The sequence below is a fragment of the Ixodes scapularis genome, unplaced genomic scaffold (assembly GCF_016920785.2).
Source record: "Ixodes scapularis isolate PalLabHiFi unplaced genomic scaffold, ASM1692078v2 PGA_scaffold7__128_contigs__length_106722199, whole genome shotgun sequence".
NCBI lineage: Eukaryota > Metazoa > Arthropoda > Arachnida > Ixodida > Ixodidae > Ixodes > Ixodes scapularis.
Genome location: NW_024609882.1, coordinates 16,301,590 through 16,324,149, shown reverse-complemented (window position 1 = coordinate 16,324,149; position 22,560 = coordinate 16,301,590). Strand labels below are relative to the sequence as shown.

The 22,560-nt window shown below is 48.0% G+C and overlaps 1 protein-coding gene and 1 non-coding gene across 2 annotated transcripts in view; one reads left to right on the top strand and one right to left on the bottom strand.

Moving 5' to 3' along the window:
- LOC8037056 (short-chain dehydrogenase/reductase family 16C member 6) overlaps positions 1-12,030 on the top strand; it is a 61,031-nt gene extending 49,001 nt beyond the window's left edge. Inside the window, exon 3 of the mRNA XM_029982793.4 lies at positions 9,879-12,030. Within this exon, the coding sequence (XP_029838653.1) occupies positions 9,879-9,978 (100 nt within the window). The 3' untranslated portion in view covers positions 9,979-12,030. The remainder of the gene's footprint in view (positions 1-9,878) is intronic.
- Trnas-aga lies at positions 7,777-7,857 on the bottom strand. Its single transcript has one exon. It is a non-coding gene; the product is annotated as a tRNA-Ser (tRNA).
- Positions 12,031-22,560: the final 10,530 nt, after the last annotated feature.

Below are 22,560 nucleotides of genomic sequence, written 5' to 3'. Positions count from 1 at the left end.
AAAGATAACGATTAGGATTTGAATTAAAGTTTCTGTGTGCAGAAAGAAAAAAGTGAAAGCCGTTTACAACTCCCTGTAACGCCGAATTGGAGCGCAGCTCTTGAGGAGGAGGAGGGAAAGGTACTGAGGGGAGGGTATATTCCTCCTCCTCCCTCGTGATCATGCCTGCTAATCCTCCTCCCCTCCTCCTCCACCCCCTCCCTCTCCTTCACCGCCTAAAACAACAAATTAAGCATTACGTGACTACCCCCTCCCCTCCCCCCAGATCACGTGACCCCGGGGGGTGACTCCCCTCCCCCCGCCGAAGTCACGTGACGCCCCGCCCAAGGTCATGTTATCCCCTCCCCCCGAGGTCACGTGACCCCCCGGACCTCTGCCCTCCCCCTCCTCCTCCTCGCCCCCCCAGTCATGTGACCCCTCCCCCCGAGGTCACGTGACCCCCCCGCACCATACTAGACAATGAGGGGAGGAGGAGGAGAAGGAGGCGGGAGGAGGAGGAGGGGGAAGAGGAGGAGGGGAGGAGGAGGGGAGGGGCGCGGTTACGCCGACGGCGACGCCGACGCCAACGGCGACGCCGACGCCGACGCCGACGCCGCTCAGGCTGGAAACGGGCCCCTAAGAGCTGCGCTCTAAAATATTCAACTTCTCCACATACCTTTCTCCTCTCCCAGCTCCTCTCTCCCTCGTCTGCACGCCGCCATCTTTGTCAAGTGCTCTCACGTGACGCTGTGGTTGACGGGACGCCCTTTTTGCAGGTCGTCACGGCGCCGTCACGTGACAACGGAGATCACGTGACCACCTCCCCCTCCCTCGCCTTTCAATCCCCCCCCCTCCCCCGGCCCTGCTTCTATTTTGATCGTGTTCGTCCTCTTCTCCGGCGTTTTGCAGGCGGCGTGGCGTGCGTTGCAATTCAACAAACACTTTCCATTTACAAAAAAAGAAGAGTGTTATTGATTGTAGTTTGTATGACCTTTTAAATGGCAACTCGACTTCATTTTTGACATTGAGAAAACTACGCAGGCCTCTTCAGTATCATCTAGGAAGACCACATGTGAAATATTGTAATTCTCTCCAAGGCAACGAAAATCTCGCGATTTCTGTTGCTTTGGACAGCTGTGGACTTTGTTTCAAGTTTGGACGCAGCCGACGCTGCTGATGGGACGAATCCTATAGCGTCCAAAGTGCACCCACATGGCGTTAATTGTATTTTTGTACGTTCTATCATCGCTGAACCAATCGTCTACAGAGAAGGCCCAATGACTTTCGCTCTTGACACTGATTGCTCCCATCAGCTCGTAGCGTCGGCTGCTTCCGGACTTAAGCTGGTTATTTCGTGACAATGAATCATCGGGCCAAAAGGAAGAAAACAAGGCATTCGTCAGAGAACAAAAGCTTGTAGGGATTAGGGGATAAGGGCAGAGATCCATGGATCAATGTAAGTCGCGTTTTTGTAATTAAAAAGAAGAACACTAACGGATTTTCAATAAACGCAAGATTACGAGTACCCCGAATCTAACGTACAAAAGGCTCGAGGTACAGCCAAGCACTTCTTATGAGTTGTGAATGCCAAAGCATGCGTGCTGTTCTTTTGCTCCCGTGTGTCGTTTTCGGCGTATTTGCGTCGGCCGTGCGAGCGCTTTCTCAGCTTTCCTCGCTTGCGCTTTTTAACCTTTTAAATCAGTATGAACCAACTCGCCCAAACACAAGTTTTAATTCTCCTCGCAGCTCTGACCTTGGACGCTTCGTGTTACAGGCGCGCTCGCGGTACGGACACGCAGCGCCATGGGGCGGCGGCTGTTGAAACTAACGCGCGCAGCAGCCAATGGGAGCCTCGTCGACGCGCGCCAGCCAATGGGACTGAAGGCGAAATCCATCAGCTTTATTCCGCTCCTTCGGGATCGGGGAAACTAGGTGCCGTTGTCTAGGCTTTTTGCGTGGTTTTGTAGCTGGGAGCTGGCTTCACTTGGAGAAAGGATTTAAGGTGCCGTTTAGCGCGCTTCAAACGGATGACGTCGACTCGCTCCATGGTACAGTGAGTGCTTTCGCATGAATAAATAGTAGTTGATCACCGTAATTTGGGATGTAGCCTGGTACAGGCCATGTCATTTTCGTGTTTTAAAGATAGTTTGTCAGCGACGCACTCGAGGAGACTACGTAGAAACTGCATTTACAACGCCGCTCTCATCAGTTTCGTAATCGCACACACGGTGATTCACTGTAATGGTGCGGCGAATATAGTGAATCACATAAATTAGCTACTCCACAAAAATGCGTTCTGCTGTTTCTTTTCCCTCATGAAGGGAGATACAATGGAGTTTTGGGGGATTTTCAATTTCAGGGTATACGCGATGCTCGGATGAGGCATTGCCAATGTTTGTAGGTTTTCCGCCAACGTGGGGTGGGCAGAAAACAAATCTTCTTGTCAAAAAAACAAAAAAAAAACAATCTTTGTTGGTTGCTGTGATGGCGTTTAGTCGGAGAAAGCCAAAATATGTGCACAAAAGGTGGTGCGATTTATTTTTTGTTCTCGCATTTGCATGGTTTTGCCACGATAAACGCTTCAGCGTCACAATATTAGCATTTCATTCGAGTTATAAATTTTGTATAATCCATAGAAGTGAATCCTTTATATAACCCCAGTGCACTGTTTAATGGCGTCTCCATAAAGCCACGGTCACACCGCTCATACGTAGTACAAAAAGACACGGAGTTTCTCTGCAGACAGTGTGAGAGAATTATCTGCGTACACGGCTCGGGAGTATCAGAAAACATGTCTGCTTCATATATACGTATGACTAGAACATGTGTGCAAACAGTTTTCTTATGACCCATGTTATAGGACCGTCCAACAAGGAAAAACGTACCTCAATGTTTGCAGACCGTCTTTCGTATGACGCTGTGCGACAGCGGTCTTAAAGTGACAACACGCAGAGCTCCTACACTCAATGATGAGCTTCCCACGGCACAATGAGATCGATTAATGCGCTCGCAGACGGCTGCTCGTGTTCGTGATTCGATTACTTGTTCTATAGCAGGTGGGGCCAAACTGCGGCCCGCGAGCCGCATGCGGTTCTTTGCGTGGGTCCAAGTGCGGTTCGCGGCTTCCTGGTAAGCGTGGCCCCCTTCCCCTTGTAGTAGGGTGGATCGCGGATAGGGAGCCCGCCGGTGGCACCACCGGCGGCCATAACGCTTGACGCCAGGCAATACAGCCAGGTCTATATGGGAGAAACACACAAAGGTAGGAATATTCGAGCTTGTAAACGCTGTGCTCGAATGTTTTATGATGCGCTGCGATCATTACATCGGGAGTGTGGAGATCGAATCGATATTTGTCTAGCGTTCGAACGCCGATTAAAAAAAAAAAAAAAAAAAAGAAATCAAACGCGCAGGAGCACGCACGGCTGAGCTGGCAAGCTCGCTCTCGTAGTTGAGTCTTGTTTGCGACGTTTCGCAAACAAGATCGTTTCGTCGACACGGAAACGTATATTCGACAAATCGTATCGCCGAAACGAACCCCGCGTTCGTTTGTTTCACTACGGCCGGGGCACAGAGCGGTTTTTCACTCAAGCTCGGCCGTGGTTTTCACTCACACATCTTGCACCGTTTCGTCGAGAGTTTCTGTTTCGCGACGGTTCGTCACGCATGGACGTGCAGCGCGTTCTCGTTTCTGTGATATAGCGTTAGGATACGAAAATGATGGTAACCTTCGCAAGCACGTTGCGCGAGGTTCCGGTAAGACGTCCGGTAAACTTCCAGGGAGCGAAGTAATTCAATCTGTGCGTCAACTATTTTGTGCTGCGAGTTTCTACGTTGTTGCGTAGCTTTCGCAATGGTGCATGCAGCCCCGCGCTGCTGGGAGAGCACGTGTCTTCGTCATGCGTCTCATTCTACTCACGCCCTCTCGTGCGAAGGAGACTCCGAACAAATCGTTTACGCACTCGCGCAGGTAGCTCTGGCAGTGCACTGCACAACTCACATTATGATGCCAAGCAAAAATCGCCTGGCAAAAAAAAAAAAAAAATAGCCACGCCAAAACATTTTGTGGAAAACACGTCGCAAGAGCGTGCGGTTCACGAAGGCAACTAACTTTCCTTGAAACATCACAGTGTCCACGATACGTGTGTTGATGAAGCTTGCGTAGGTAAAATGTTGTCAATCAACGATTGACGAAACGATGCGGGCCATGATGATGATCTGTAATTTTTATCATTTAGGATTAGGATTCGGTAGTACACCGATAACTCAAAAAAAAAGTATCCCCAAAACCAATTTTAGAAAAACAAGAAAAGGTTATGAGAGCCGTTGTTTCCGAACGAGAAAAACCCCAAGTTCCCCGGGAAAAAAAAAAAGTTTTTATCTAGCGCTTTATATTTGTTGACCCAAAACACACTCTTGCGTTTCCGAGCTATCCGGGTCAAGCGTATGTGTGCGATGTGTGGAGGTCGGGGAACCCCACCGCTGCCGTGTCCGGTTCATCATGGTACTCGATAAAGGCTGATTTCTCGCCGACGCCGGAAAAAAAAAAAAAAAACCTTACCCAATATGTAAAAAAAAAAACCCTTGGCCTTTCTTTCATCACCAGCAAAGCACCCCCGAACTATAAGAAAAATAAACCCCGGAATAACAGTTTCCTTTGGGTTTGCGGAAGATTTCCAAACCATCGATAATTAAGCCCCAGTCGCACTGCTCATATACGACATACCAAAAAAAATAAAAAGAAAAACCCGCCGAAGACATTTAAGGTTGCTTACGTGTAGGAATGCGAAACCATTATAGTCCGGCGGTGACGTCACGCCCCCCACTGCGCACACGCGGCGGCCCCGCCGGCTCCACGGCTTCCGTGACGAAGCATCTGCGTTGCTGCGCTTTTCTTCGTGTTTTAGGGGCGAAGCTCCTTAGGGTCTAGCCTTGTCCATCCGGCGTCCGTGCTCACATCGATTGCCATCCCATCTGAAAAAAAAAATGTTTGCGCAGTCGACCGGATTGGAACCTGTGCGGGGAGACCCCAATGGATTTCTAGTCCATCGCCTTAACCACTCGGCCATGACTGCGGGACGAGTAGGGGCTTTAAGATGTGGTAGTAACTCAAGAGTTGGGGTTTCTATCATGGATGAAACGTTGCATGTAGCCGCTCAACGTCTATACAGGAGAGGGCGCTGCGGTCAAATGCTCAAATGCGTATATAACCACGTTCCATACCACATATTCTCTTTCTGACATGGACCGAGATGGTGAACCGAAATTTGGATTTCAGAAAAAACAATGCAGGAGATGTAGGCGGGACGCTACAATCCCTCCAGCACTACTCGTAAGGCGATATCTCAAATGGACGGCCGTATTTTCGGAAAAAGAGGTCGAGATTGAACCAGGCCGACGAGGCGCGTGACCGTCAAGATACCTAGTTTCCTCCTTTCTTCGCTTCGCTCCCTCAAGGCCGCGAGGCGGAGAAGACGCGAGGCCGTTCCCTCTCCTCGGAGAAACATGACGTGAACATTTCTGTCAAATCCGCCTCCTTTTCTTGAAAAATACGGTCATCCCTTCGAGATATTGCTCTATGAGTGATGTTTTGGTGTTTGTAGCACCCCGTTCCACGCTTTTGTCGCGTGTTTTGTGGAATCCAGATTTCGGTTCAGCATCCCTTTAAGCGGTGGAAATGCGTTCCCACGGCTTCTAGCGGATCCAAGCCGATCCGCTAGAAGAGCCACTGGCTCTGCATTTCACCGACCATAAAGCAGTAATAATGAAGTCGAAACGCAACCCGGAACTCAGCACTACCTATGAGCAATAAAAAAAAAATCAACACCATCAGCACTGCCTATGAACAAAATCAGTATCATCAGCACCACCAGAGCTTCGCCTTAATCAACATCATTCACCACGTGGAGATGCGGTCATTTTATTTGTGAGGCGCGTCCGCTTTGACCTTGAGCGGCGCGTGCTTGATGACGTATTTTTATAGCATCCTTCAAGGACAGCGCCGGCGCCTTTCCGCGTAATGAAACATGTAAAGCTTTCACCTTACAAAAAAAAAAAAAAGACAAAAAAAGACACGGTGTTTCTTGCAGACGTTTTGGCCATGCTTGAGTCATGTTCGCTTCATACCCATATGCTTCAAACTTATCTGCAGAAAGTCTTTTTTGTTTTTCCTTATGACCAGTGTGTGACAGGGTCTGTCACGCAAGAAAGAAGCACGACTGAGACATTGTCTGCGGATTGTATTTTGCATGATGTAGGAATAGTCTGACTGCGGGATTTTTTTAGACATTCCCTGAAAAGCATAAAATGCTTTTACTTGCCTCCTCCATCCGTCCGTCCGTGCAGTTCCCCGCTAAATTTAGCGGGGGAACTGACCGCGTCGCTTGACTTCAGGCCGCGTCAGGTCCCGCAACCCTTTAATACCCTTGTTACACGGGCGCACTTAACTGCAGTTACGCTAAGTCACAGTTAGCGCACAATACTTGCGGACAACATTCTGCGGCTATGCAGTCAAAGCTATGGGCGAACGTGCGCTTGAGCATCTTGAGCATCTATCGAAGCAGTGCGCGCGCGCTCTTCACTTTTTCTAAAATAGCTGTCAGAGAGTACAGTGCGGTATCTGTGGTGCCGCGCAACAGTAGTTAAGCTGTGTTAACCGCGGTTAAGTGCGCCCGTGTATCAGGGGTATAACAGGGGAACTGTCATAAGACAGTCTTATACCCGTGCCACACGGGCAACTCGGATGCATTTACAACGAATGACATTTGTGTGATCGACGAATCGGCTCGCGATCTGTCGCGCGTGGAACACCCCACGCTCGGAGTGTCGCGCGCTGATTGGCCGATTGTTCAAATGTCATTCGTTGTAAGTGGCATTCGAGTTGCCCGTGTGGCACGGGTATAAGTACAGCGTTGCTGGCTCTTACGTACGCTATACGCAATTGTACAGCGTACGCTAAAACAACCTGCTCGGGCCGATTTTAGTTGTGCTAGTACTGCAGATTCGGCGAGTTGGTAAGGCATCATTACGAACCAGCGCAAGTAGACAGTTTTTTTGTGTGTTTGGATTTTGAATAACTGTGTAGTTGTGCGTTACATTTCCGAGTGAACGCCTCGCATGATCTTGGTTAAATTCGCTAGAGCCGTAGAATTACGCGTCATTGTAGCGCCAGTATGCTCCCCAAAAGAAATATTGAAAATGAAAACGTTTCCAATAATTTTATTTAAAATTTAACCAAGCCGCAGCTGCCTGGTCAAGCGCGCTTTTCTGTGGGTACGGAGGCTACGATCACGAATGCGTCGCCACATTCGATTACGGAGCCTCCGCCGGCCTTCTTGTGAAAACGACAGCTTTTATCAATGCTATCGCGAGAAGAAGTCGCTGTGCACTGGACATCATCTACTGATGTCCAACGCACAAAGACAACTTCGTTTTTTTTTCTTTTTACAGCGGAGCTGTTAAGGGCTAGTTTCCCCAGGATCGTGTCTCCCGCAAATAAATGAAAACACTGAACTCTGGACACCTACCGCCATCTATGAGCGACGGCGGCAAGCCATGTATCTGGTTGCCACCGTTGCTCATAGATGGCGGCAGCCTTTCCCCTCTGGCTTGCCGACTTGCGGCCGGCCATTACTTTCCACTGTACAGCTTCGCTGGTCTTCCTTCTTCACCAGAGTGGAAAGGCCCAAAAGTGTTTTTTTTCTTAGGGGCGAAGCTCCTTAGGGCCTAGCCTTGTCCGTCCGTCCGTCCGTCCGTCCGGCTGGCCGGCGTCCGTGCTCACATAAAAAGAAAAAATGCTGGCGCAGTCGACAGGATTCGAACCTGTGCGGGGAGACCCCAATGGATTTCTAGTCCATCGCCTTACCACTCGGCCACGACTGCGGGACGAGTAGGGGGCTCTGAGATGTGGTAGTAACTCGAGAGCTGGGGATGTCATGGAGGAAACGTTGCATGTAGCCGCTCAACGTCTATACAGGAGAGGGCGCTGCGGTCAAATGCGTATATAATCGCGTTAAACTTTGCATGCAATGGCTCAACGTTTATAGACGAGAGGGCGCTGCGGTCAAATGCTCAAATGCGTATATAACCACGTTCCATACCACACATTCTCTTTCTGACATGCACCGTTAACTTAAGCGGTGGAGATGCGTTCCCGCGGCTTCTAGCGGATCCAAGCTGATCCGCTAAAAGAACCACTGGCTCTGCATTTCACCGACCATAAAGCAGTACTAATGAAGTCGAAACGGAACCCAAAACTCAGCACTACCTATGAGCAATAAAAAAAAAATCAGCACCATCAGCACTACCTATGAACAATAAAATCAGTACCATCAGCACCACTAGAGCTTCGCCCCAATCAACATGATTCACCACGTGGAGATGCGGTCATTTTTTTGTTTTTTAAGATTTGTTTGTTGGCGATGAACTGCGCAAAGAGGCTTAGCATTGAGCAGATCGCAGCGTTCAAGCACATTGCAAGCGGTGAACATTTTCACTGTGCACTCCTTAGGTGCACGGCGAAATGACTCAGCCGTGGTTCCTCCCGAAAAAAAAAAAAAAACACCAACAAAAAAACTTGCCGAGCTGAAGAACACGTAATTTCACGTAACACAGAACTTCGCAAACGCCACTTCGCCCTTGCTGCGGCAGTCGAGGGTAACCGCCATCTTGATACTGGTGCTCTTGCTGGGCCCGAGATCTCTCAACAGCTTCCCGCAAAGACCGCTAGCCCGCAAGGCAAAATCCCCAGCGTTGTGTTTTTACGCAATACGCTAACCGTCCTATTAGGGAGTTTTCGTAGATCGTTTTCGCCGTCCCGCAAGGCCCTCCGCAATCCGCTACGATAGCGGGAACTCCACAGTCAAGGCTATCGGCGCGCAGGCGCAGTAGCAACTTCTTAGTTGCGGAACGCTTAGCGGAGGGGGCAACGCGGTCTACGAAAACTCCCTATTAGGTTCTGCGCATACGCACTACCGACCCGCAATTTCTTTGCGTACGCAAATGTTTAGCGTACGGTCCCGCAACGCTCTCCGCAACCCCCGTACGATACCTGAAACTCTACAGTCAAGGCCATGGGCGCGCAGGCCCAATAGCGGCTCCTTCGTTGCGGAGGGCTTAGCGGCGGGGGAAACGCGGTCTACGAAAACTGCCTGAAGTGGTCTTCACTCGCCAAAACGACGTGTTTCGTGTTTTCTAAGCATGAAGTATGGGACTTTAGTAATAAAAGTCGTTGCCTATATATTATTTTTCATTGTAAGTTTGTCAAGAATTTATCTTTTTTGAAATAGGTGCTGCCACCTGGGTGCACGACTGGGTTCCAGACTTAGTGGCTAGAAAACAAGGCGCTCGCAAGCTTTTCTGATCCGTTCGACCACCATTCGTAGCCAAAAGAGCGTCGTCTAGATACAGCTCCCCCATATATCGCTTCTGTCTCAACAGACTTATTTTTTTGTTTTTTTAAAGAGCAACATTCTATCGAACTGAGCTTTATGAAAGTATATTTAGGCCGGTTCACACACGACTTGCAACGAGAGGACACACTAGCGCCATCTATCGTGTAGACGGGGAACACTTGTCATTTCTGTATATTATATTTTTCGCGCATCATTCCTTCTTTTTTGAGCTGCCAAACTTCCGACAGCGTTAAAAGCGACAATTTTCATAGATAGTACGTACATCTCATCTCGCAAATAGCGCAAAACCTTCGCTCTAGTCAAATGCAGTTCCGGGGCCACCTCATAGATAGCGCCACCGTGTTTGCTCTCGTCGCACCAGATGAGAAGAGCTCGGTCGTAAGCATGCGCAAGTGTTTAAACATGTTTTTTTTGTGTTTTTTTTTTTTTAGAAGAGAAAAATTTCGAGTAACTAAAACAGGGTCCTCTACGATTTTTGTTTCTTTTCAGGGTGATTCCCACCACCGCCCTGTACGCCCTGTCGCGAGCTCTGGGTGGATCGAAAACCATGGACAGATTTGTCGGCAGAGGAGCCGCACCCAAGGCGTGATCGACTTCGCTCACGATGACTCGCAGTTCGATTGCCCGCCGGCCGCTACAGGATGGCTGGACCCATCATCGCCGTCGCGAATATCCGCCGAAAACCACCGTGAATTGTTCATGGCACCTGAAAAGGATTAGCCCCGTGTGTCTGTGTTCAGAACGAACGTAGTGATAATGCATTTGCCCGGTGAATTGGTGTGCTACTTGCGCCATCTAGCTTATGTGGTTTCACACGAAAGCCAGAATAGGAACAAAGTAATATTTTGAAGTAAATTATAGTGCATACTTATAAAACACGGAGAGAAGGGGGGAAAACAAAGAAAAAGAGACAACATAACGACGTTTCTATTTCTTTGCTCTTTTTTTTGACCTTTTTCTTTTTCTTTGCAGTTTTTGTTTCCTTGTCTCGGAGTTTCATAAGTATGACCGTTCACCACGTAGCCTGCGCTATTACCCTTATTTCATTTATAGCGATCTTCTTGGTGAAAAACTTACCCTTTTGCTAGTTGACACTAACCTGTATAATTTAAACTACAAGTGCCTTTGTTTTACGGTGCAAGTGTTTCTTGCATTGTGCTTTGTCGTTATGTAAATATTTTCTTCTTATTGAATTTACGCGAGATGGCCTAACTTACCGTGTGAATAAATTAACAAGAAAAGCACCGATCAATCTTGGTGCTGTGCAGACGACGACAATCCACTGCCGCCCTTCGTATAAATTTTTAATTGTTTTATTTTTTACTTTTTTTTGTCGAGTAACGTAACCGCTATGTATTCTTCCCCCTATTGAGAAATCTCATTTGTATGAGAAATATATGTGTCCAATAAACATGTATGAATCATACAAGTTATATCAGAACACATAACAACTATATAAGAAGCATATAAGAACTATATAAGATATATAGTTGTTATATAGTTCCTAAATGGTTCTTATATATCTTGTATGGTTCGTATGTATTTATTGGATACAAGAAACTTCTCATACAAATGTTTTTTTCGCTAGGGAGGCCTGAGCTCCACAGAAACATAATTGTACGGGTTTTTCTTGTGCCAATGTTATTGTCCGTTTTACTTGTACTGCCAGCCGTTTTCAGTTCAAAAACCTAATGTTCTACGGAAAATCATTTCTCACTTTGCCATATATACAATAACGTCGTGACAGGCATTTTCTGCGACCAAGTGCTCGGGGTTGCTGTAAGCTGTACGTTCCTTATTCCTAAGCGTAAACCCTATCCAAAGTTATGCTCGCAGTCGCACCTGAGGCCGCGTTCCTCAACCGGGACAAGAGCCAGTTTTAGTAGATCCTTCCAAAACCTTTGATAACGATACCAGATACTACGTATACACCTACATAACGTTATTCGGTGTACCGTTGTCGGAGCCAACGGAACGATGTACTGAAACTTTTTTTTAAATCGTCTATACTTTAGGATAGCGATACTTCAGCCGTCTTACTGCCCAAAATCATTGTTGCCAGTACTCTCAAGCACAATCTAAAATCGCGAGAACCGTTTTCTTTTGTCTCCGGGAACGAAGCAATAACGATATCGCCTGAGCCAATTGGCAGGGTTTCTAAAGCGGAGGAAGTGGTATTTTTGAATTGCAAACGATCGCCATTTGCGCCCGCTCAGCACAAAGCATAAAAATGGCGGCGCCCACGAGCGAATCAGGGAATAGACTGCCCATACTCCGTCCGTGGCCTACTTGGTGGCTCTGGGAGAAACGTTGCAAGCTCAGGGACTCTTGAATTCCCGATTCCCTCCAACAGGAAATTAGGGAAGATTTTCTAATTACCGGATTTTTGTTGTATGAGCAACCCTGCACGAACGTCAGCAATCTAAATCAATTTACATAAAAAAACACCGACCAGATGTACAAAAACTTGCGGATTCAACTTTCACTCCAAAAGCTTTTTCCGTACGGCGAATTCAAGAAGTGGCGCAGTTTTGAAAGAGTTTACAAAGCGGCCCAACCAGCAACCCAACTGCGATTTCAACGAACTACACTGTCGAAGCGTATATATGTTATATGCAATAAAAAAATAAACGGTGTATTTAAAAAAAAATCGGCCTGCTTTTACATGGTACCGTAAAATCCCGAATGAACGCCCACCCACGGTAGAAAAACTAAATAAAAAAAATTAGGTGTGCGCAGTGGCGTAGCTATTGCCACCGGCTACCCGGAAAGCTTACACCTTTTGTCGACCCCTCCCCCCCCCCCCCCCCCTCCGCCCTCCCTCGTACTACTCCACTGGGTGTACGAGCTTTAGGGGTGTGCGTTAATTCTGGATTTTCCGGCACATAGTCGAACTTATTTATCCGGCGTTTAGCATGTTCCCAACCCTGTTCTTTTTGTTGGTGACCGCCGTCTGTGAGTGGCGCGATTGCCAGCTGTGTCTGTTCTTTGCTCACTCCGAGAAATAAGCCTGGACAGATGAAACAGAGGTAGGTAAGTTTATTTTTGCATAATGTTACGTTCGCATTCGGGAATGACCTGTGTCAACACGGGTAACGTTCCTCGAAACGTATCAATACACTCCGTGCGGGAACTCCGTGCGGGATAAAATTCCGAGGAAACATATGCACTTATAAGTTGGGAATGCGTCAGCATTAACGTCCAATTGAACGGCCGCCGACGATATAGATGCTTCAGGCTTCCGCCATGTTCCTCGGCACCAAGAGGAGCAGAATAAAATATATGGGGGCCTTAGGGCAGAAGCGGCCGCAGCGCCGGCAGGGAGTGCGGCTGTGTGCCGCGCAGACCGCCATGGCTCGCTGGTGACTGTTGCACCGCTGGGTGAGGCATCGGCGGGAGAGCTAAGCTCGGCGCGGCGCGTGCTGAAATCACGTGTCCTCTCACCATCCTCATCGCCCTAGCTGCGGGTACCGATTGGCGACGTTAAACCTCAAAGTGTAACGTTAGGCCTAACGTTAGGCCAGCGCATACCCGCGTCCCCTCTCGCGTCAAACAGCTGCGCTACCGGTTGACGACGTTTGACCTCAAAGCATAACGTTAGGCCTAACGTCAGGCCACCGCATACCCCCCCCCCCCCCCCCCCCCCCCTTTTCCCGCGGTGCCGCCAGCAGTTCGGCTAGCACTTAGCAACGATGACGCCGTTGGGCCACATGACGCTTCGCAGCCAATGGGAATTTAGGTGCCGTTTCGTTCAGCCAATGGAAATTAAGGTGCCGTTTCGCTGAGCCGAATTGATTTAGGTGCCGTTTTTCGCTACTATAAAAGCAACGTCTACAGACAACGCCGGCTTCGCTCCATGGGCAGTTAAATATTTCGCACTAAAAAGGCGCGTAGAGCCACCAGTGGAGGAGCTGGCGTTCGGCAGTGAGACGCGTTCAGCAGCCTGCGGTGCCTGCGCGCGTGCCAAGATGTGACGGACAGAACTTAGGCTCTTTGAGCTGATTCGTTCAGGGTGACGTTACATAACTCACCTATAGTTTCTTACATATACCACGATATATATGAAGCTTCTCTCCCCGCGTTCCCACCCGGCGACATGAAGCTTGCGTATGCCCGGGGCCAGGGAAAAACTCTGCGACTTCAGCAGGAGTGTGTCACGTGCTCTATGTGCTCAACAAGTTTTGTTTAACCCGGCTACTTCTCCCTCCATTTCAGTTCATTGTATAGTCACCATCATTTCATTTGTTAACACATAGCCGAGGAGGCAGCCAGCACTTCGGGCGTCTGCCTTTTAATGCGAAGGCATTGACTGTCCCATGGAGCGAATTGGCGTCGTCAGCTTTTGAAGCCGCAACAAACGGCACCCTCCCCTGTCCTAATGGAGAGAAGCCTGTCGTCTGTATAGCAGAAATCTGATGGATAGGCTCCCGTTCGCTGGCGCGCGTCATGCCTCTCCGTGGCGACACAGCGCACGCAGCGACCCGCTGCTGGTAAGGGGGGGCAGTTGGCCCTCAGTCAACCTCCGGACACAAAGCGAGTTGCGCGGCTCGAACACGGATGGCGCCACCATAGAGGTGTACAGCAGCGCTCGCGTGGTCGGAGGCGCTCATTACTAAAAACTAAACAAAACAATAATAAATCAAACCTCAATCAACTTCAGTTGTGACTGCATATTATTTTACTAAATACAAATTACGTATTCCTAAAAATATATTTTTTTAAAAGTTCATGTCAACATCACACTCTCAAAATTTTGCTTTTTTTCTGTTTTTTGCGTTTCTAAAACGAAACCGCTGCCTATGCGCATGCGCGCTTGCGCTCTGCGCGTTCTGAAACCGGTGGACCGTTGTGGAGGCGTCCGTAGGTCTGCTGGGTGCTTTCGCTCGCCTTCAGAGCGTCAAGCTTCGGCGCCTCGATCATCGCATTGCGCGAGCCTCGCACTTTCGGGCAAGTGGAAAGCTTTTCGTGTCTTTGAGCCACCTTATTTGTGCGGTTACGCAAAGTCGTGCCCAAGCAGCGTCGGGGACAAGAAGCACCCGTTCGTTCGGATCCCAACTGACGATGGTGAGTTTGAAAGTTTTCACCCCAATTGAAACTTTTCCTAAGCTGATATTCCAGCCACAAATTGCACCATTTGAGGGTTTTGTACTCTTTTAGGTAATTGAATATATCTTATCATTTTTGAAATTTACAAAATGTCACCGTGATTTCATTGCGATGTACCCATTTCGGCGAGCATTCTTAGCACGGTTTTGTGGATGAAGACCGTCCTGCAAATATTTTATCTGTAGACTGTTGGCGAAATATCACCTCCTCTACGTCTCGTCGATCTCGTTCACAGCAGTGTCGATACCCCGTCGAGTAAATTGAAGTCTCTATATAAATATTCTTCTCCCAGTTTTATAATATTTCGGAGTTCACATCTTATAATATCTGCCCGTTTTTATTAATGTACCTCGTGTAGATTCTTTTACAGCCCTGCGACTCGTTTTTTCACGTTTTATTTCTTTCAGAAATAAATAGAAAGCTGGATAGTAAAATAATTTTTTAAAGACACTTTCAAAATCTTGAAAGCTTTACGCATAGAAAGGGCGGAATGCAGACAGCAGAGCTTGATCGCGAGATGTGCTATCCGTCCTTCCATGTGCAAATTTTTCGAAAGTTTTTACACCTCCCAACGCACTCCCCTCAAAACAATTAAAACTCGCGTTAGGCTTTTTTTTTTTTAGTTTGTTGCACATAAAATAGCATCATTTGCATTTTTTTTTTTTTTTTTTTTTATTCATACAGATTCTCAAGGCATGAAAATCACTCCAACAAGCCTCAGGGACAGGGAACCCCAATAGATAAAAGGTATGTCCGTGGTAACTTTTTTGTGAAGTGCACTTGATTGTTGGCCAACCTATCAAGCTTCCTGAATATGTAACCATTAGCATGCTAGGTTCCGCCGTAGTGATCTATGCCGTCTAATCTACGATCAACTGTAATGTAAAACGAGAGTGGCTGGGGCAAAGAGAATTACAACAAAAACAAAAGGATAGTAGGAGCAGCCCTCTGCAATATTTCATAGCCCTGTTTCTCTTCTGCAAGTGTATGTGTTGTGACGAGACAGACTAATGTGTTCTTACATTGTCCTGTGCAGATCGTGGGAGGATAGAGAACACACATACAGCAAAAATTAGAAAGAGAAATGAAGTGGCTGGCCCATCCCATGGGCATCATAGGATCTCGGTGGCCACACCAAGAAAACCTGGTTCAACTCGTGGTTCAACTTGACGGTGCAAGCGACAGGTATCCGAAGCTCATCAAGAGGCCAAGAGAAATGAGAAATACCAAAGTGGTCTACAGAGAGTTAGGTCTACACATTATTAAGTCTCTAAAGATTTTGGTTCAAGTCTGTAAGTAAGCAACGAATAAGTTTGCCCGAATTACAATTCATTGTGTTAACTGTTTATTTGCATGGACCAGTCAGAATGACACGAGCTTTCAACTAGGCATGAAATATTTTGGCTGTGCTTCTTGAGACCCTCGAGAGACAATGTTGTCCACTGCGTCAGCAGGTTGCTCTTTGCACGATTTTTATGGACCAAGATCATAGACTAACAGAAGCCTCTGAGCATCCACTTTGTTTAGGCATGTTAGCCTGCTGGTGGCCAACAACCTCTAGGCAGTTTTCTTTTTAGGGTGGGAGGGCGAGGGGGGAAATATCTGTTGCTTCGAACCAAATGATTCCAGGACCTTTGGCAGCTAGAATTCAAACTACGTATTTGGAGAGTTTCACTTTTTAAGATCCCAAGTTTTGGTGGACAATATCTGACCCACTAAAATTTTGCATTATTGTCTTATTACACAGGTTGAAGAATTGATGTTTTATCGTAATATACGTTTAAGTTGGTATTTGAGATTCCACAACCTATAACCATTTAAATATCTTCTTAGACATACCTCACCGCAGGCACGTAGTTAGGATTTTGTTTCTGGGGAGGGGGCCGCTTGTGACAAAATGCTGTATGGGGGGAGGGGGGAGGAGTCCTAGCAAAATGGAAGATTTCGGGGGGGGGGGGGGGGGGGAGGAGGGGGGGGGGGGAAGGGGGGGGGGGCAGGCCCCAAGGGCCTTCCCCCTGGCTGCGTGCATGCCTCACCAATAGGGCTGTTTGCATACAATTCTCCGGCAAGGCTGCATATTTACTTCGCACTGGGTTTGCTTCTATGTAACACATATCAGAAATTATGATTGTGTTTTCATGTCACGGAAACAGACATTTCAGTTTGCTGTTACAATATTTTCTCTTTAATATGGACATCTCCAGTTTCCAAAACAATTCTCCATAATGTTGGTCATCCATAATCTTGATCACAAAGAATAAACAATGAAGGTGGTATGTTGTTTCTTTTTGTCATCTGCAACTGGAAAAGGGAAAGAACTGCAAGTGATTGAGGCTGGAAACCCCTGAAAATTTTAAGCATTGAGTCACCATTGTCATATCTAACAATTTTGCAGCTCTGGGTAAATTCTGTAACCGAAGAGCTTTACTAAAAAGCGCGACAGGACAACGGACACAGAAGGAGACACAGACACAGTGCTGTGTCTCCTTCTGTGTCCATTCACCTGTCGCGCTTTTCAATCATTATGAATCACCAACTCGCCCAACTTTCTACCCTCGTCATTCTTTTTTGCCTCACTAATATATTTCCCCCATTTTTTTTTTTTTTTTTGCGTTTGTCTTTACAGAGGCCACGATAAAAATATTTAAAAAAAACATGTATTTATCCGTTTCGCTCCCAAGCTAGCTGTCCATAGTACGTACTTCGGGTTTCTTTATTTAACGTGACGAGTTTGAATTGTATGGGGACACATATCAGTCCCCGAAAATATGAAATTTATAGCGGCGTGACCGAAACGATCGACCACGTTAGCCAGACGCGTTAGCGAGAACTAAGGCAGTAATAGTTGGTGCGCGCCGATAGCCTTTCAAAGTGAAAAAGCTATGTCATGTTCGCGCTAACAGTGTCGCACATTGTATCTTCACTTAGCACCTCTTACTAACGTAGATACTGCGCTCATTATTAATTTTTTTTTCCGCATAGCAACGCTTGTATAAAGTGACAGTGTAAATTGTTTTTCCTTGTCATGCAAATGACTGAATAAATGCGTCAAGGAGTCCGAAAAGTGCTGCATCTAATTCGATTCCCTGGAAGACGCTGACGACAAGTAACGGACTGTCAACTGCTGGACACAAGGTAGGCAAGCAGTACTTACAATTCTTTGCCATAATACGTGGTATGGCACGCGCGGACCGTAAATTTCAAAACAAAACCTACCGCGTTACCGGCGGTACCGGCGGTACCACGGTAGGGAGCAGCGAAAGGGCACGGCGGAAGGGCTGCGCCATGTTGGATATTAAGCGGCTTCGTCTTCGCAAACGGCTAGGAAGCCGCTCCAGCTAGCTCGACGGCGTCAAAAGTAATTATTAAAACGTTAGCGCTTCAATTTATGAACATAATTATCGTTGCTTATTTTAGTTTCGCAATCTATTAATAGAGCAATGAGGCTTCGATTCGTTGCAGTAATGAGCGCCTCCGACCACGGAAGCGCTGCTGAGCGCCCAGTTTTCCCAAAAATCGACTCCATTGGGTATATGGAAGTGTCCGGGTACTGCCTCAGTGCCCGCACGGGCAAACTCCGAAGGGGCTGCACGGCCGAGCTCAGCGCGGCGTAGCCACTTCATGAGAGCGCGCGCGCGGCCGTCGGCCGTCACCGCGGCAATAGTGAAGTGAGGCGGCCCACACCACCGCAGACGAATTAAGGGAGCGGAAAAATGACATTCATGCTTTCGCATTCACAACTCCTCGAAATTTTTTTTTTTGCTGCCTCAGGCATTTGACTGTGTGGAAGTTGTGCCATTAAACATATTTATCGTTTTTATTACCTTACATCACAGGAAATAAAGTTTACATCTTCTGTGAATCACACTGCATGCTGGCTTCCACGAGAAACCTTCCCGGCTTCTAGAAGGTGCAACCACTGCACTTTTTCTAAAAAAATATCGACGCGGCATTGATACCCTGAAATTAATTAACCACAAATTCATTGAATTCAGAATGGATAAAAAAATAAAGATTATTTGAATTGACTGACACCCCCCCAAAAATTTTTTTTTTATTTTTTGCCAGGCGCTTTATTATGGTGTCGGAGGACTGCCCAATTAATATTTTACAACAGAGTAGCGTATTTTTTTAATAAAGCCAAAAGACGCAACTGCTCGAAACCGAAACCGAAACCCGACAGAGGTCGGAGAAGTGGAGAGAAGACAGCGAGTGGCGGAAGTCACGTGGCTACACCCGACCGTGCGTTTTTTTTTTTTTTCTCCTTTCCGTAGCAGACGACCAGAGGTCGGCATTTTAGGTCGCCCTCACTTACCCTCACCCTCAACAGCCACACTAACCTAAGCCCCTCACTCACCCTCACCCTCACAGCTACACTCACCTTCAGCCTCTCACTCACCCTCACCCTCACAGTCACACTCACCTTCAGCTCTTCACTCACCCTCACTGAACCTCACGGCCCTCACGCCCTCACGGCCCTCACGCCCCTCACTCACTCATGGCCCTCACGCCACTCACCGCCCTCACGCCACTCACCGCCCTCACGGCCCTCGCCGCCCTCACGGCCCTCACCGCCCTCACCTCCCTCACGGCCCTCACGCACTCATAGCCCTCACGCCACTCACCGCCCTCACCGCCCTCACGGCCCTCACGCCATGCACTCACCGCCCTCACGCGCCTCACCGCCCTTGCGGCCTTCACACCCCTCACGCCCCTCACGCACTGATGGCCCTCACGCCACTCAGGCCAGCTTCAGAAGGGGCAAATCCGCCCAGAAACCTTACGTCGCAACACCTGCAACACGGGCCGCCCGCGACCACACGCAGCAACCAGTTGCTGCAATTGGCCATCGTCATCATAAAATTTTATTTTTCTTGCACTATTTAGACACAATTACGCGTTATAAACGTGTTTTTATGCATTTAAATCTCGTAAAAAATACTAATGCACCTTTCTGAAACAGTTTATTTCCAAAAAAAAACGATCGATTTCAAACCAGAACCAAGTCTTTCGGTGTCATCATCACCGGCACGAAATATCACGTGAAAATTTTGCGTCCCTGATTGGATGCAGCCGCTTCAAACGCATTCGAATTGCTCCGAGTTGCTTGCTTATTCCGAGCCGCACCCGATTTCAGCAATTCGTGTCGATCTAGGGAAAACTAGAGAACAACCCGCCATTAACACCAAAATTGCTGAGAAAGATGCTCGATCTGAAGGGGGCCTCACGCACTCACGCACTCATGGCCCTCACACACCTCATGCGCTCACCGCCCTCACGGCCCTCACGGCCCTCACGCCTCTCATGCCACTCACTGCCCTCACGCACTCATGGCCCTCACACCCCTCACGCACTCACCGCCCTCACACCACTCACGCACTCACGGCCCTCACGCCACTCACCGCCCTCACGCCCCTCACGCACTCATGGCCCTCATACCCCTCACCGCCCTCATGGCCCTCACGGCCCTCACGGCCCTCACCGCCCTCACGGCCCTCACGGCCCTCACTCACCTTCACACTCATGAATTTTCCTGGTTCAGAAACTCACTCACCCTCACCTCACCTGTGAAGATGAGGGTGAGTGAGGGTGAGTGAGGGCCCTCATGAGTGAGGTTTGCCGAGGTATGCAGACGACACAACATGCGGCGTGCGATGCGGCGTGCGGGAACTGCTCGCCGTGCGATTACTTGCAGTTATGTTTGTTCCGCTCGTTGTTCTGTACTCCAAGATGAGTTATTTTGTACATTGAGGAGTTGGAGATGAGTAGTGAGTGCCCTTGGTGAATTTCCATGATCGGCTCCGAAAAGAATACGCCCAAGATGTTGCGTGAAGAGCTGGCTCATATGTCCTGCATCCGAAAAAAAGTGGCATTGTGCGACAGAGTTTCCGAAAGATCAACGGGATCGGGACCAATGGCTGGCTGCAATTCCAGCAAAACAGTTACGGGCACCTCGGAAAGCGGCCGCTACCCGATTTATATGCTCCTTGCATTTTGTGGAAAGTGATTACATGGAGTTCGGAGGTGTCAAAACGGAAATCCCATACCATTTATTTCAGCGAAGTATCGCCCACAACATTTGTTTGTTATTTTTTTGTTTGTTTCTTCAGTGATGACTGTAAAAAAAAAAAAAAAAAAAAAAAAAAAAAAAGATACGTAAACATCGGAAAATGTTTGAAAAAAAAAAAAAAAGTTCCACGGGGGATCGAACCCGGCGCGTGTGAACCGGACGTCTTTCCCACTGAGCTACTGCAGCATTTCTTCAATGGTGGATCTCTTTCCTTAGTAATAATTCAGCCGGTAACTGTAAGTTGAAAAGCTTGCTGTCAATTTTTCTCTAGAAAAAGCACTCCCGGGTCGAAGTCGGGAAGTACCACGCATTGGGGACCTTCGCACCTAGTGAAGAAATCGTACGCGTGCATATTCAACTCGAAGTAGACACGTCGTGCTTGACGTTTGCGCGAGCGATGTCTTCAGCCACGAGAAGGGAACGACGGCTCGGCGACGTCTTCGTGCAAATCGGCTTGGTGGCCGGCCGTGTCGTACGGGATGAATACCAATTCTTTTGATCAGTCCCAAATTTCTCTATTAACGGTCGACAGAATTCACCGGTACCGCGAACGACAGTTCTGAAATAGAGGTCCCACGCCCGTCGTCCGCTGCCATCGCCATCTCCGCGAGTCCCACGATACGCGAAACGACGAACTCACAGAATGCTTCCGGTTGTCTGTGGAACTTTTTTTTTCAATCAACGTATTTACAGCTTTTTAGAAGCCACAAAAAATGGGGTTAATATTTTTTTCTATTTTTAATATTGAGTGTGTGCCTTCAGTGACCCACGACTTTGATTAAATTTGGTAATCGCATCGATACCTTAGAAAACGGCCCGTTACCGCGAAAAAGAGAGTGAGCGAGACTCGAACCGGCCAGTTCTTGATCGGCGGTTTTCGTGTGGAAAGAAACCGAATTTGGAGCCGCAAATTCTGTTCTGGGTAGTTGAGCTCTCATATGTCACGTACAGTCGGGGACAAAAGTCTCCAGGACACGCGAGCTGCGACTTAAACGCATTGCTCTGCCATCTGCCGGCAGGTCGCCTGGTTTCGAGATCACAGAAAAGCGCATGCGCATCCTACTGTGCCTGCCAACATGTGCGCTTTCCCGCTCTTCTGCGGCGCGTGGTACCGCCTCGGAGATAGCCCTTACTGACATGGCACCTATCAAGCAAGAAGTCACGGCATCTCAACTGAGCGATATGCTCAACTGGTTATAAAGCAAGGTGCGCTGACACGGCGAAATGCGGCGCAATACCCCAGGCGGTATCTCGAGTTTCGGAATGTGTAGCAGACGCTCGTCAGCCGACAGCGCTATCTCCGAGGCGGTACCACACGCCCGATTCCTAGTTAGGCACTGTGCCGCAGAAGAGCGGGAAAGCGCACATGTTTGCAGACAGAGTAGGACGCGCATGCGCTTTTGTGTGATCTCGAAACTAGGCGACCCGCCGGCAGATGTCAGAGCGATGCGTTTCAGCCGCAGCTCGCACGTCCTGGAGACTTTTGTCCCCGTATGTACAACTAAAAACCTCGGCGAGCATAAATACCCTGTCAGTGTCCCTTTAAACCACAGCAATAGTATCACTATGATCATTTTCCAAAAGAACACCTTTTCTCAAAATTCATTTCCCTCAAAACTGATACCATAAATGCGCCTTTATTATCGTCTGTCTGTAATTTGATGCCGACCATGTAAATTTATTGTTTTTGATTAAAAAAACACCAGGCAAATAAAATTGTATAGCATATGAACACGAGAAAAATGCGGTGCTCTTGCGCGCTAATCGGAAAGGTGAGTTTTGTTTCTATCTCTTTTTTTTTTCTTTAATTACGTGGCTTCTGATGCAAGCATAACAAAATGCGAAGGAAACAAACAAAAACTTGGATTGCGTGCGCTCACACGCACACAGACTGACAAAGAGTGCGACTGAGAGAGATGGGCACAGACATCTAATTGTACGTGTAGGGTTGATCATGGTTAGTATTCGCAACTCCAACACCCTATGGATGGTGGG